This window comes from Limanda limanda, chromosome 20 (genome assembly GCF_963576545.1).
Source record: "Limanda limanda chromosome 20, fLimLim1.1, whole genome shotgun sequence".
NCBI classification, from domain to species: domain Eukaryota; kingdom Metazoa; phylum Chordata; class Actinopteri; order Pleuronectiformes; family Pleuronectidae; genus Limanda; species Limanda limanda.
In genome coordinates this window covers 15,552,014-15,566,452 of record NC_083655.1, presented here as the reverse complement: position 1 = coordinate 15,566,452, position 14,439 = coordinate 15,552,014, and the positions used below count along the sequence as shown (strand labels likewise).

Here is a 14,439-nt window from a genome sequence, read left to right as displayed (position 1 = left end):
ATTTTTTTCTATCTGATAGAATAAATACATATCAATACTTGGAGGACCACTCCTCCCAAAACAAACCTAGTAACATTATCATCACTTTGATTACTGTTTTAATTTTATTATTCACTATTGCTTTCTGTCATGTTTTTTTACTACTTATATTACTTTGTATGAAATGTTACTGTGATCTTAGATGGGTCTCATCAACATTAAACTTTTCCTTGATAAAGGTGATTCTCCTGCTTCCTTTTGTTTCAGGACTCCATCTGTAATCCATCAGTAATGGATTTCATTGACAGAAGTCTTGAGGAGGCGCCCTTCTCCTCCAAGCACATACTCAACTTCTTGTACAACGGCCCACCAGAGGACCGCCCAGAGGACCTCCCTGATTTTGATTGGAGACACATCTTCAATCTCACTGACCGTGTAATTCGGATGCTCAACCAATATGGGGATGTGAGTGGATATTACTAGAAACACTGAGACTTTGTGTGTGCAGGATGGGCCATTTTGTGCAAAATGTTTGTGCTTCTCAAATACAGGCTGGAACTTGGGAAATGCAGTCATTGTGTACATTATTAGTAATATCTATTAACCTGATTATTCAGGCAATATTGGAATCAGCCAGTAATGTGTGGCAGCAGTGCAATAAATAAAATCATGCAAATACAGGTCAGCAGTTCACGTTAAAGTTCAACATCAGAATGATAAAAAATAGGTGGCTTTGACTGTGACAGGATTACTAGTGTCAGATGAGCTGGTTAGAGTATTTCAGACATTGCAGATCTCCTGGGATCTCTTAATTTTTTTATGTAGGTTGGAGCCAAAAAACTAAAAATTACACCCAGTGTGAAGCAGGTCGGTGATGACACAAATATTCAGTAGCCCAGATAACCACTCTTTACAACTGTGGCAATGTGAAAAGCATCTGAGTGGATGGTCTGTAGCGGTAGAAGAACATGCCAGGTTCCACTCCAAGTTCTACAGACAAGAACAGAGATAAGAAGTTGCAGTGGGCAAAGACTCACCAGTGCTGGACAGTTAAAGACTGGAAACACGCTGCCTGGTCTGATGAGTCTGGATTCCCGTCGAGGCTGCTGATGGTTGGTTTAGACTTTAGTTTCAGCAGCAAGAATTAATGGACCCAACCTGCCTTGTGATGGTAGTGTAATGGCTGCGTGTATGTACCAGCATACCAAATTTTGTTGAATTGTCAAAGAGGGCTCTAAATATTCAGGTGTAATTAAGGTGTCAGGATAATTTTTTCTTCCTTTTTTTTCTTATCCCCTGTTGGACAGAAAGAATGTGGACTGTTTTTGCCCATTTCACTCGACATTAAATGTCAAGCTCTAGGGCAGGTCTATTCACGAAATAATCCAGTTAGGCACAGGTATTGTCCCTTGTTGATTTCGATACCACTGTGTGCGCAATAGCACTCTTGATGTCAGCTTTGCGCTCTGCAATTTGTCTCCCTGTCCAGAGACATGGAAATCCACCCAGGTGGGCGAGAGCCACAGTAACACACTAGCTGTCGGGTCGCTTTTGTTTACTGCTGATGGAGTGGAGGGTTTAAAAAAAACCCTGAAAAACACATCACATACCTTCTCCTGCGAAGACCCTCCACATTTAGAGGGGACCAGTTCATTTGAAACAACAAGTTAAAATCACCCGTTTCACTGCGGGGGCTAATCTGAATGAGAGGCCTATCGCTCTGGGGGGTGACACTGGGGGCACCTGGGGGCATGGCTGGGTGGATGGCTGGTGCTCTTTGTTTTTGTCCACGTTGAAGCTTACAGCACTTGAGTGTGACAGGGAGAGTGGGAACGATTGAGGCCGATTAGATACAGCTGCCACTCCATCCACCATCCTTTATAGAGCAACAACAATGACCGTGGGCTTGACGGCTGGTTGGCTGCATGTTGGTGGCATGCATGCGGAGTGGGGCAGAAGTGAATGCTTTGGGTAAATTACAGGACGGCCCTTTAAGATTTGAATCATTTGTTGTGTTTGTTTAGACTATACCATGTCTGTAAAATGCAGTATTTTGAATGCATGTCTCTGTTTGCACGGCAAGTTGTGTGTGTGCTTTGGGTTTGGCTGGGTATCTGTGCGTGGGATCTCAGTGTTAAATTGTTGTTTTTGGACTGTTTCCTCTTGGATCAAAGCCCTCCCTATTTGCATTAGCCTACAGTGAACGGCTGGACCATGCTTTACAGGGGATAGACAACCACTGCTAAAATTTAACTGCAAATGTGCAAGTAGAGTGTAGCCCATAGGGATTTGACACCCTTTTTAAATTGACCTAAAAATAAAATAAGATTTTAGTTAACACGATTTTAGCCACGCCATCAGCATAGCTCTCAGAAGTTTCACTATAATCTGGTGAATTTTTTCAACACCTACATTTTAACAGACGTTTCTGGTTCCCAGGGGATGAATCCTAATGTGAATTGTACATCTAGCACCACCATCAGGTCCAAATGTCTGTTTTACCCACTTGTATGGTACAATATGGTACAAGCTAAACTGAGATGGTGAATACAGTGAAAACTTTATAAGCTATATTTAAGCATGTTAGTGTTATCTCTCTTTGCATTTGAGCTCTGTTCTGCAGCATCACAGTCCCACTAGCATGGCTGAGGACTCATTCTTGTTGCATTAAGGGCCATTAGATTTGACTCACCAATTATAGAAATTTGGGTAGAAATCAAAAGTCTTTGCTGTACCATATACAGTTTTTTTTAACCCCACCACTTACTACATGCAAAATGCTGTTTTGCTGAGCCTCCCATGACTTTCTGGATTGACCCTGGTCTGAGATCAGTTCATTTAACACATCAGTCTCTGTCTTGTTCCCTCACCCTCACCCAGTGTGTGATCCTGGATAAGTTTGTGGCTCTGCGTGATGAGGACAGCGTCACTCATCGGGCCTTGGACCTGTTGGAGGACAGAAAGTTCTGGGCAGGCCTCGTCTTTGTAAACATGTACCCTTGGACCACCAGTGTCCCGCCTCATGTCAAGTTCAAGATCCGTATGGATATCGATGCAGTGGAGCGCACCAACAAGGTCAAAGACAGGTTAGAATCAAAGTCAAGGGGAAATAATGGGTTTAGCACAATGATGATAGACTTTGACAGTGAACATGAATGTGTATGTGCTCAGGTATTGGGACCCTGGCCCCAGAGCTGATCCTATGGATGACCTCCGCTATGTGTGGGGTGGCTTCGCTTACCTCCAGGACATAATAGAGCATGGAATCATTAAGACTCAGACGGGGAAGGAGTGGCCGCTGGGTGTTTACCTTCAGCAGATGCCGTACCCATGTTATGTGGATGATCTGTGAGTGGAATACTTGATAACTGGTCACTCAGTTCGAGAACATTTAACAGCCATTGCAGAATTCATAACAACAGCATTTTATGGTAATAAAGCTGTAGGTTGTCACTACATGCATTCTGGTTGCTGTGTTATTCTCATGCGTTTTATCTTCTCTCCCCCTCGTCCATCCAGCTTCATGCTGACTCTGAACCGCTGCTTCCCCATCTTCATGGTACTGGCCTGGGTCTACTCGGTGTCCATGATAGTCAAGAGTATCGTTCTCGAGAAGGAACTCCGCCTGAAGGAGACCCTGAAGGCCACGGGGGTCACCAACGGTGTCATCTGGTCCACCTGGTTTATTGACAGCTTCATCATGATGGGCACCAGCACTGCTCTCCTTACTGCCATCATCATGGTGAGGAACATTTACAAGAATTGAAATATTACATTTATGAAAATGTACTGATGTATATGTATATCAGCTCCTATCATGTGTGTAGATGTTGCTCCCCAATTTCCCAGCACATTTCAAAATAACTTAATTTCAAATTTTTTCAATGTAATGGAATTTAGTTGCCATTTTCAAATTATAAACTTAATCCACCTGCAATGCTAAGGCCCCCAAATCATTTATTCTGCGTGTCTCTGTTGATCTGAACTGCAGTAAACAGTCGAAAGTCTGGCTATAACTGTCAAGAAATCAACCAGTTTTCCTGGAATCCTATCTTTTCCCTTGAATGACATGATTAATGATGGTGACTCACTAACTTCATTCTTACCCTATGAATCATTAATGAAAGAACTGGGAATACCATGACATCATGGGAAGTCTGTCGGTGACCTTGCAGGACTGAGCATGTCAACTTAGAACACTTCTACCTTGTTAAAGTAACAACTCCTGTCATTAGAGTAAAGTGGGCCGCTCTGACCTCTAGTGGTGTATTTGTGTAAAGCAATGAAATTAGCCCATGGATTACAGATGATTACCCTGAAAAGGTGTGTATTTCATGACACTAACTTTTATCCTTATTTAAAGTGAGTGAATTAACTTGGAACTATTTTTAAATAATTTTTTCGCCAAATTTTTTGATAACATTTTACACAGCATGTAAGTGTCTAAACGGTTATTTACCAAGCTATGATGTACAGTTCAAATTCTTTTGAACACTGCAATAGTGCAAAAATGCTTTTGTCACCAAATAATGATTAAAAGAAATGACAGATTTTATACAATGGTCGAAGGCGCAGGTGATTATCATTTTCAGTAAAATCAGAGATCTGGCTAAACAAGGTGAAAAACTCTAGTTCTAAACAATCCTGGGATTACTGTTGGTTCAAGTTGAGTCCGAGCACAATCTGAAATTCAGTTTGAGATTCTTATCCAATACGTATTTAAGGCGGTCATGACCAAAATGTATGGATGAGGGTACATCAGGGGTTTGGTGACATGTCAGGTTAACATCATTATAATCCAGAGCTTTATGTCACGTATATGAAACAGCTTTCAGGTATTTAGTGATATACAAAATCATTCAAGAAGTTGACTTCTGTTTTGTTTTCTCCTGTAATTAAAAACATCACTTTGTCGGTTTCTGTCTGGCCTACAGGGAGGGAGGGTGCTGAATTACACCAATCCCATCCTCCTCTTCCTCTTTCTGCTCACCTTCACTATTGCGACCATCATGCAGTGCTTCCTCCTTAGCGTATTCTTCAACCACGCCAACCTGGCAGCGGCCTGCTGTGGCATCGTTTACTTCGCTCTTTACCTCCCGCACATCTTCTTCTTCACCTGGCAAGACCGCATCACCAAAGACATGAAGATCCTGGTGGTGGGTGTGAAATAAAAAAGATAGTAAAAGGCATAAAAACTAGATATCTAATTGAATAATCAAAGTGAGTGTAGTCCATTATTACCGTATCTGTCTCAAACCATATCATGGCCCCTTCCTCAGAGTCTGCTGTCCCAAGTGGCGTTTGGCTTTGGGACGGAGTACCTGTCACGGTACGAAGAACAGGGTCTGGGTCTGCAGTGGGACAACATCCAGACCAGTCCCCTGGAGGGGGACGAGTTCTCCTTTCTCACCTCGATCTGCATGATGGGCCTGGACACTGTCCTGTACGCTGTGCTGGCCTGGTACCTGGACAACGTCTTCCCCGGTCAGTATATTAGAGACAAATGAAGGGTTTGCTTACAACTTTTGCTGATATTTGTAATTATTACAGATAATGTCTAGGATACAAGATGCATGAGTTATTTACATGTTTAAAGTAGCTCAGGGATTAAATCTTTTCCTCTTTCCTTCACAGGACAGTATGGAATTGGCCGACCATTTTACTTCCCCTTCCTGCCATGTTACTGGCTCAACACTGTGTCTCCAGCTTCAAGTTAGTGCATCACTCACTGTTTACCCTGAGGTTCATCATTAAATCAATGTGTAATACATGTGTAAAATACATTACTCCCAGACTGCATGTCCATTTAAATATGTTTCCATATTTCTCAAAGGCAACAACAAGCTTGAGTTGGATAAAAAAGGCTTTGATAACTTAGTGAGCAAGAAGCAAGAAGAGCAGCAGAAAAAAGAGGTGGAAAGCCAGGAACAGGGAAAACCAAGCGAGGAGGCCAACTCATGTGAACACCAGCGGGAGAGGCCTGGGAAGGAGAACCAGTCTGAGGGCGAGGAGAACCAAGAAAAAGGTGGTAGAATAGCTTTTATGTTAAATCTTTGTGAATTTTGTGTCTGGGAACTTGTTCCTAGTTTGCCATTTTCGTTGTGTGGGAACTCAATGCCCTTGTGTGTATTTGCACTTGCTGGCATATGTGAATACACAAAGCACTAGCTTCTCAGTTTGTTTAGTTAATAAGTGATGGAAGCTGATTTCTTTGCATTCCAATACCTCAACGTCATATCTGTCCTGCTCTTGCAAAAAATGTTCAGGACATAAAATGACACCTTTGTTATATTCTGAAAAGAATAGTATGAAGAAACATGAGATGTTGATAGTGTGATTATTTGTTTGAGATTTTTCAAACTTTTTTTTATCCCTGAGCCTCTGCTGACCCTAACACTTGTGAGATTTATGCATATATATTTTGTCAATTACTTGTAAAGCACTTTAAACTGCAATCGGTTAGTTTGAAAGGTGCTATATAAATACATTTTGATTCAATGGTTTGCCTCACTGGTACAGTATGTCTGCTGTGATGTATTTAAATGTGCTTTTCTCCAGAAGCGGTATTCACTCCCAGTCCAGATAAAGTAGTAAGATGCAGTGTATGCTTTTTTCTTTGGTGTGTGCAGGCCAGCTGTTCTTTGAGGCAGAGCCGGCCAACCTGGTGAAGGGGGTTTGCATCGAGAACCTGGTCAAGGTGTTTGGCAGTAGCTCCACACCGGCAGTGGATGGCCTCAGCATCAGTTTTTACGAGAGCCAGATTACTGCCTTTCTGGGCCACAATGGGGCTGGGAAGACCACCACCATGTATGTCACACAGACACTGTACTAAACACTAAATGTTGGCCATGTTTAGAAAATTGTCTATAATGTCTCTCTCCTTCTCTCTGCCTGTCTCCCTTTGTGTCTCCCTCTCTTTCGCAGGTCTATTTTGACTGGCATGTTTCCTCCCACCTCTGGGACGGCCACCATCTATGGCAAGGACATCCGCACAGACATGGATACCATTCGCCTGTCTCTGGGAATGTGTCCCCAACACAACATCCTTTTTCAGCAGTAAGTAAATTGCCTCACGTTTCGTCAAAACATGTATAAAAACGCCAAAACAAGTTAAAAGCCTCAACGCTGCACATCAAATGTGGTCATAACACCGTCATTGCTTCCACCTTGTTCTCTTGCTGTCTGCCAGTATGACAGTAGCAGAGCATATCCTGTTCTACTCACTGTTGAAAGGCCGTCCAATAGCGGAGGCAGAGGAGGAAGTGGAGAACATGCTGCAGGATCTGGGTCTCCCTCACAAGAGAGACGAACTGACCCAGAACCTCTCAGGTCTGTCTAGATCAAGTGTACGCATGGATGTATTGTGCAATTTTTTTTAACACACCTTCACAAACACACACACACACACACACACACCATCAGTACCGTATCATGTTCTGATTCAGGAGGCATGCAGAGGAAGCTGTCAGTCGCCCTGGCGTTTGTCGGCGGGGCTAAAGTGGTGATCCTGGATGAGCCCACTTCAGGGGTGGACCCCTACTCCAGACGCTCCATTTGGGATTTGCTGCTGAAATACCGTGCAGGTAACAAAGACACCTGCAGGCTAGTGTAGGTCCTCATGTCAAAAATATCTGTCATCTGCAAATAAAAACAATAACTGGACACTGCCCTGCATTTACAATAATGGGAAATTTGGGTACTATATATATTGCTCCCTGTTTTTATTTTATTTTTTGTTATTTCTTTAGTATTTACATTACAGATTCATCAAAAATCTTTCGTTATGTTACATATCTCTCTTCCTCACTTCTTCATTGTGCTGCTCTGTCTCCTGATTTACAGGACGCACAGTGATAATGTCCACCCACCACATGGACGAGGCCGACCTGCTGAGTGACCGGGTGGCCATCATCTCACAGGGTCGCCTCTTCTGTTGCGGTTCCCCAATCTTCCTCAAGAACTGCTTCGGCGCCGGTTTCTACCTCACTCTTGTACGGCGAATGAAACGTGACGCTCTAAAGGTGAGCAATGTTGGTGTGTATTTGGGTTATAACAAAATCTGGGTAGGAAGGAATTTAAGACAAAGTACTTGAAATCCCACCTATTCATTATCTACACCACTTATCCTTTGAGGGTCAAGGGGCGCTGAAGCCAATCCCAGTTTACATTGGGAGAAGTTCGGTACACAATGGTCAGGTCACCAGTCTTTCACCGGGCTAATATATAGAGACGAACCATTCACACTCACATTCACCAGTAAGTGCTAATTCTGGCCATAATCCCTTGTTAAGAATAATAAGTAAATTACAAAAGAAAACAATTAACCCTTATGTATCCCTACTGAAGTGTGTGTATCCACATGGCAGAGGACATAACATCTAATTATTTAATTAAAGACATTTAACATCAGACTAATACTATGGTTTCTAACAATGTAGTTTGTTTGTAAATGAGTCCTTGTGATAAGGGGATATTAAAATGATGAATGAGATATGTATGATAGATAGATAGATATGTAGGTATGATGATACTAAAAAATACTAAAAAAGTCACCTGTTCTCCCTCAGGTTAGCTGCGACTGCACAGAGGAGTGCGACTGTAAATGCTCCAAATGCTCTAAGTTCAAAATGAACACAGAAGAGACGCAGTCGGCAGGCAGACAGATGGACGGTAAGATCATAGCCTCAAATATCAGTGTATTATGTCAAGTTCTTTGTCACCCTTTCTTCAAAGTCTATTCATTTGCAGGAAGGAAGTGAGACATAGTGTTGTATTAATGACTAGTGCGTTTGCATTGGATTGCAGTCAGTCAACTTTCTCTACCTGCTGTTCAACTTCACACACCTAGCAACGCCCAGTTCACTCTGCACTCTGTCACATGTGTTCCCTCTATGTTTCTATTAAAAGCCAAACACCTCTATTGGGCTTTTAGGTGTAAAAATAAGGCCTTGAAGGCAAGGAAAGAAAGACATTACAAGAAGAACCTTGAGATGTTTTAACACCAACAATTATAATAATAAGATGCAGCAAAGAAAGTAGAGTTAACGTCAAATTTCACAGATGCCATGTCAAGTAGGAACATATGAAAATGTATGAATAATCAGCTAATTCCACTCATCTCCAGGTAACATGGAAAGCATCACAGCCCTGATCCACCATCACGTGCCGCAGGCTCGTCTGATCGAGGCCATCGGCCAGGAGCTGACCTACCTGCTCCCGAACCGCGACTTCCAGCCCCGGGCATACGCCAGCCTCTTCAGGGAGCTGGAGGAAACCCTGGGGGACATCGGCCTCAGCAGCTTTGGCGTGTCGGACACATCGTTGGAGGAGGTGCACAAAGATAAATCAACAATATTTACATTTACAAATTAAGATTTTGGTCATAGCACTAGAGAAAGGGATGCAAGAGTACAACTATATATTTTGATTATCATTGCTAAAGCAATTTAAAAAGAAAACAATAGGAGTGAGGCAATCTGTCATACATCACTGCCTCACTTTCACCTTCACTGTTACTGCACACTTTTTCATCCAGCTTTGTTAAGAAGAGCATCTGTTTTTCTTTTAGATCTTCCTAAAGGTCACTGCTGATGGGAAGGCAACCAACAGGAAATGTTTTCAAGGTAAAAAGAAAAGACTAATGGCGTCACAACACGTTGATTTGTTGTGTAGTTGCATGTCTACTACCCCTGTGTTCTCCTCCTGTGAGTGACATCCTTTGTATTACACTCTCTAACTCCCCCAGACAAGAGAACATTGCAGCAGATTTGTCGAACTAGTCTCTGTGGATTAAACAGAGTGGCTGTTGATATGGAGCCACGAAAAGGTGACAGTGGCGTGCAGCTTAGAGTTTAGAGCTTGGGACAGATGCTGCTGTTGTGAAAAAACAATGGATTTCTGGAACTAGGGGTTTGACATATAAGATAAAAAACTTCTTTTGTGGGATAAATATTTTTATTTTTTATTCCTGACAGCACATTTTGGCAAAAGTGTAACGCAGAGATTCAGCTTGAATGGATTATCTTAAACAAATGTTCGGATCTGGAGCTGTCACTTATGCACTTAACATGCAACAGATGCCTAATTATATGCACATAGGCAGGTAGAGCAATGCTTAAAATGCATACGCCGAACATGCTTGGCTCCCTGGCTGGCCTCTTCACACTTGCTGACTTTGTCTGTGAAAGTCAGGCTGTGCAACCTGACCCTAACTCTGTATTGCAGAGGCGGATGGAGCTTCGCACGCCAATGGCCAGGGCCCGTGTGATGTCTCAGACGGTAGCGCAGGCAGGGGGTCGGACCAGGTCAGAGGCCTGTGTCTGACCATCAAACAGTTCTTTGCTCTGCTGATAAAGAGGCTGCATCACACCACCCGCTCCTTCAAAGACTTCTTTGCCCAGGTATCTTATGTAGAATCTATTACACTTGCATTTTATGTTTTAGGTTGAAGTGTTTTTCCATTTATTAGTTATGGACTAAATTTTTATTTTGACCACAAAGTTGTCTTCAGTTGTTTCAGTAATACTTTTTTCATTAAATCAAATTTTTAACCCTGCTCTCTATTTTTTGTAGATTGTGCTGCCAGCCAGTTTTGTTTTCCTGGCATTGACATTCACTCTGATCGTTCCACCTTTTGGGGAATATCCAAGTCTGACGCTCTGTCCCTGGATGTATGGACGACAGTACACCTTCTTCAGGTGAGCATAAAGGAGTTTCAGTGGGTTTGATCAAATCAGTACAATACTTTTAAATGAATTTAGCTAAAAGTCTAAATGTCTTTTCTTTGTAAGATTTATCTGGTTTTGTTAATCTTGTATTTTCTTTATTCCATCCAATGCAGTAATGAGCAACCTATGGATGCTCAGATGAGGTACTTCGGTGAGGTGTTGCTGGACAAGCCTGGTTTCGGGACTCGCTGCATGGTTGATGAACCACTGGAGTAAGTTACCTCCACGGTTTCAGATGTATTTTATTTTTCGTCAACCGTCCCCTGTGTTTTTTGTTTGACAACATGGCTCGCTTTCTCTGCCTGGCAGAGATTTCCCATGTAACAACATCACCACAGACTGGGAGATGGCCCTGGTGAACCCTGCCCTGATAGAAATGCTGGCTGGTCCAGAGTGGAACTCCCTCACCCCGTCACCAGACTGTCAGTGCAGCACACCCAAGAAACTCACCATGCTGCCTGTGTGCCCCGAGGGAGCTGGAGGCCTGCAACCTCCACAGGTAGGCGTTTGGGTCACTGTTACTAAACATGATCACAATATTTTAACCTGTAGATTCCTTCCATTCTCATGTATTCATATAGATACAATCATAGGTCACCCGCTTCCCACGAATATCTGATTAGTGCTCATTTTGTGCACTAGAGGATCCAGTCAACAGGAGATGTTCTCCTGGACCTAACAGGCAGGAACATCTCTGACTACCTGGTGAAGACTTATCCCAGCCTCATCAGAACCAGGTATTTGTTCATTAGCACCAGTTGAAAAAACGTAATTTTAATAGATACCTCATAGATCTAAACATAAACCCTTGCGTTTATGATACAATAGTATACAGTATAGAAATTATTAACAAATTTGGACATTTTAGTAAAAGATACACATGTAAATGTATGTTTTTAATTGAAATGTATTTCTGCATGAGAAAGGATTATGATTCCATCTCTGTCCTTGATCTCTTCACAGCTTGAAGAGCAAATATTGGGTGAATGAACAAAGGTAATTTTAATTTGTACCAAAATGCCAATTGTCCATGTAGGGATATACAGTACCTTACGTACCTGTACGGATGTTTTTATGTAGTGGAGCAGTTCTCCCTCTAGTGGTTGTTATGATGCACTACAACCCCAAGTTTAAAGAGACACATACATGTACCTTGATGCTGCTTTTCTCTGGGGTGTCCAGGTATGGTGGTATATCAGTCGGAGGGCAGCTTCCTGCTTTAGAGCTGCAGCCAAAGACCCTACAGGATGTGGCCGCGCAATTGGGACGACTGCTCAATGTTACTGGGGTATGTCTGTAAAAGTCAACATTATGTGTGGCTTATGTTTATGCGACTTTTGTTTGTGTGTATGTTCACCACCTTCTTCTGTGGTGTCATTTGTAATGGATTGCTGGTCATAGGGCAAACACTCTAAGCAAACACTGAAGGACATCGGGACGTTCCTCAGGTACATGGAGACTCCTAACAATGTCAAGGTACGTCCACTAAAATCTATTTGTATGACATAATATAATAGACTGTATAGTAAGGAAATAGAAAAAAGTTGTCAAATTCTATCATCTATTGTCTTTCCACAGGTGTGGTATAACAATAAGGGCTGGCACGCCATGGTATCTTTCATGAATGTAGCCAACAACGCCATCCTCCGTGCAAACCTGGCCAAAGAAGCGACCCTGGACGAATATGGAATCACCGCTATCAACCACCCACTGAACCTCACCAAAGAGCAACTCTCTGAGATCACTGTGTGAGTGACCAGCAGCCTCATAGTCCTCAACCAATTACAGCTCAAGGCCTGAAACTTCCCCTGGTGTTTAGCAGGAAAATCCCTGAGGAGAAGGACCCTGGTGTGACACGTGTGCAGGAACAGTTTTATTGTATTTGAGTTATTTTCTCATAAACATTGCTCACAGTGGTTAGTACTGGAAAAGCATGATTTTTCAACTTCAGTTACACTAGCTCTTGGAAACTCTGTCCTTCTTTGCCCTTTTCTCTGCAGCCTGACCACCTCAGTGGATGCAGTGGTTGCCATCTGCGTCATCTTCGCCATGTCCTTCGTCCCGGCCAGCTTTGTCCTCTATCTCATCCAGGAAAGGGTCACCCAGGCCAAACACCTTCAGTTTGTCAGCGGTGTCAGTCCACTGGTTTACTGGACGGCCAACTTCTTCTGGGACATGGTACAGTGACCCTTTTGCCTGCACAGATGTGCACCAATGGTTTCTGTTAGCTGTATCAGTGGGATGTAATGAATGAAAAGGACTGTGACTCTGGTTTTCCTCTAGGTGAATTACTCCATCAGTGCAGCGATGGTGGTGGAAGTTTTCCTTTTTTTTGATAAGAAGTGCTTCACCTCACCAACCAACCTCCAGCCGCTTGTCGCCTTGCTTTTGCTTTATGGGTAAGAAAATGGGGAAAACTACGGAAAACTAAAGTAGCAGGTGGACATGAATTAACACAGAGTTTTCCTCTGTAAGTTTCACTGGATCTGAACAGTGCCTAAATGAGACCTATTGCCATCTCCAGGTCATTATTAAGGGTTAAGTTTACTCTCCAGCTCACACTTGCTGGATCCGCCCGATTAACGTCAACATTCAAAATATCAGCATTTCATTTGAACATATCCTATAAATGAAGATAATTTTACATTATGTATGTAAACTCATCATTTTAATCAAGGTAGCAATACGTATTTTGTTAGCCTATAAAGAAGATGTTCAAAACACTAAATTCTAAATAAAATATCCCCCTTTTATGTAAGGTGGATTTAATATGTTGCTTAGCAGGTAGAGACCCCAACTTCACGTGTCTTATATTTGTATATATTTATTCATATTCAGTGTCTTGCATCAGATTGTGACATTCATTGTGCTTTACTGATTCTTGCTCTGATCTCTCCCTTTCAGCTGGTCTGTGACACCCATGATGTACCCCATGTCCTACATGTTTAACATACCCAGCACGGCCTATGTGTCTCTGTCATGTATCAACCTCTTCATTGGCATCAACAGCAGCGCCATCACCTTCATCCTGGACCTTTTTGAGGGGACCACTGTAAGACCAGGCCTCTGCTGTCTCTAATTGCCCATTTATCTGTCTTTCTTCCATGTCATCTTCATTCATTAACGTCAGATTGTTTTATTTTTTTCTAGGCTCTGTACAAGTTAAATCAGCTGCTGAAGGCCATGCTGCTCATCTTCCCACATTATTGCCTGGGACGAGGTCTCATAGACATGGCTATGAACCAGGCCATTACAGATATCTACACTCGCTTTGGTAACAACACAGCACACAGATTCACATCCCCCACAGGCCAAAAAGCAAACACTTGTAGCAACAGGAGCAACGAAAGCTGCTTTCAGATATGCACTGAACTCCATAGATCCTCCATATTTTCTCCGGAGGACGTTCATATTTGAATGAAGATGTCAAGTGAGAGGTTCCGGATTATCTGCAGACTTTCTCTGACTGTCCCTCAAGTATTACGCTTATAGAAATCCAGTGAGAACACAGCGGGGAATTAACTGCGAGCGGGGGGAGGGGGGCACTGACAGTTCTAACACGTGACAGATGCACAAAATCCTTAAAGGGTGAAAAATCGGTGATACACATGTAGAAGACACTGACGAATATGTCAAGAGAGTTTGTGGTGACGCTGGTGTCTGTGTGTCGTAAACAAAATCAGGTGATATCCGCAGCTGATGTCAGCACATAACACCTGACACATGACAAAAA

The 14,439-nt window shown here is 42.7% G+C and overlaps 1 protein-coding gene across 2 annotated transcripts in view; it reads left to right on the top strand.

Moving 5' to 3' along the window:
* The window catches only part of LOC133026811 (retinal-specific phospholipid-transporting ATPase ABCA4-like), a 37,835-nt gene that overhangs the window by 19,508 nt on the left and 3,888 nt on the right, over nucleotides 1-14,439 (top strand). The window contains exons 11-40 of one of the 2 annotated variants that reach the window (XM_061093780.1): nucleotides 247-444; nucleotides 2,860-3,065; nucleotides 3,151-3,327; nucleotides 3,499-3,721; nucleotides 4,914-5,135; nucleotides 5,259-5,463; nucleotides 5,614-5,691; nucleotides 5,813-6,004; nucleotides 6,609-6,786; nucleotides 6,904-7,035; nucleotides 7,169-7,308; nucleotides 7,425-7,562; nucleotides 7,822-8,000; nucleotides 8,547-8,649; nucleotides 9,104-9,309; nucleotides 9,548-9,602; nucleotides 9,725-9,805; nucleotides 10,204-10,379; nucleotides 10,552-10,676; nucleotides 10,820-10,918; nucleotides 11,016-11,205; nucleotides 11,349-11,443; nucleotides 11,670-11,702; nucleotides 11,889-11,994; nucleotides 12,108-12,182; nucleotides 12,285-12,454; nucleotides 12,707-12,884; nucleotides 12,990-13,105; nucleotides 13,611-13,758; nucleotides 13,857-13,980. In XM_061093780.1, coding sequence (XP_060949763.1) covers nucleotides 247-444; nucleotides 2,860-3,065; nucleotides 3,151-3,327; nucleotides 3,499-3,721; nucleotides 4,914-5,135; nucleotides 5,259-5,463; nucleotides 5,614-5,691; nucleotides 5,813-6,004; nucleotides 6,609-6,786; nucleotides 6,904-7,035; nucleotides 7,169-7,308; nucleotides 7,425-7,562; nucleotides 7,822-8,000; nucleotides 8,547-8,649; nucleotides 9,104-9,309; nucleotides 9,548-9,602; nucleotides 9,725-9,805; nucleotides 10,204-10,379; nucleotides 10,552-10,676; nucleotides 10,820-10,918; nucleotides 11,016-11,205; nucleotides 11,349-11,443; nucleotides 11,670-11,702; nucleotides 11,889-11,994; nucleotides 12,108-12,182; nucleotides 12,285-12,454; nucleotides 12,707-12,884; nucleotides 12,990-13,105; nucleotides 13,611-13,758; nucleotides 13,857-13,980 — 4,348 coding nt within the window. Of the gene's footprint in view, nucleotides 1-246; nucleotides 445-2,859; nucleotides 3,066-3,150; nucleotides 3,328-3,498; nucleotides 3,722-4,913; nucleotides 5,136-5,258; nucleotides 5,464-5,613; nucleotides 5,692-5,812; nucleotides 6,008-6,608; nucleotides 6,787-6,903; nucleotides 7,036-7,168; nucleotides 7,309-7,424; nucleotides 7,563-7,821; nucleotides 8,001-8,546; nucleotides 8,650-9,103; nucleotides 9,310-9,547; nucleotides 9,603-9,724; nucleotides 9,806-10,203; nucleotides 10,380-10,551; nucleotides 10,677-10,819; nucleotides 10,919-11,015; nucleotides 11,206-11,348; nucleotides 11,444-11,669; nucleotides 11,703-11,888; nucleotides 11,995-12,107; nucleotides 12,183-12,284; nucleotides 12,455-12,706; nucleotides 12,885-12,989; nucleotides 13,106-13,610; nucleotides 13,759-13,856; nucleotides 13,981-14,439 lie in introns of both variants that reach the window. The other variant, XM_061093781.1, reaches the window with a different exon arrangement.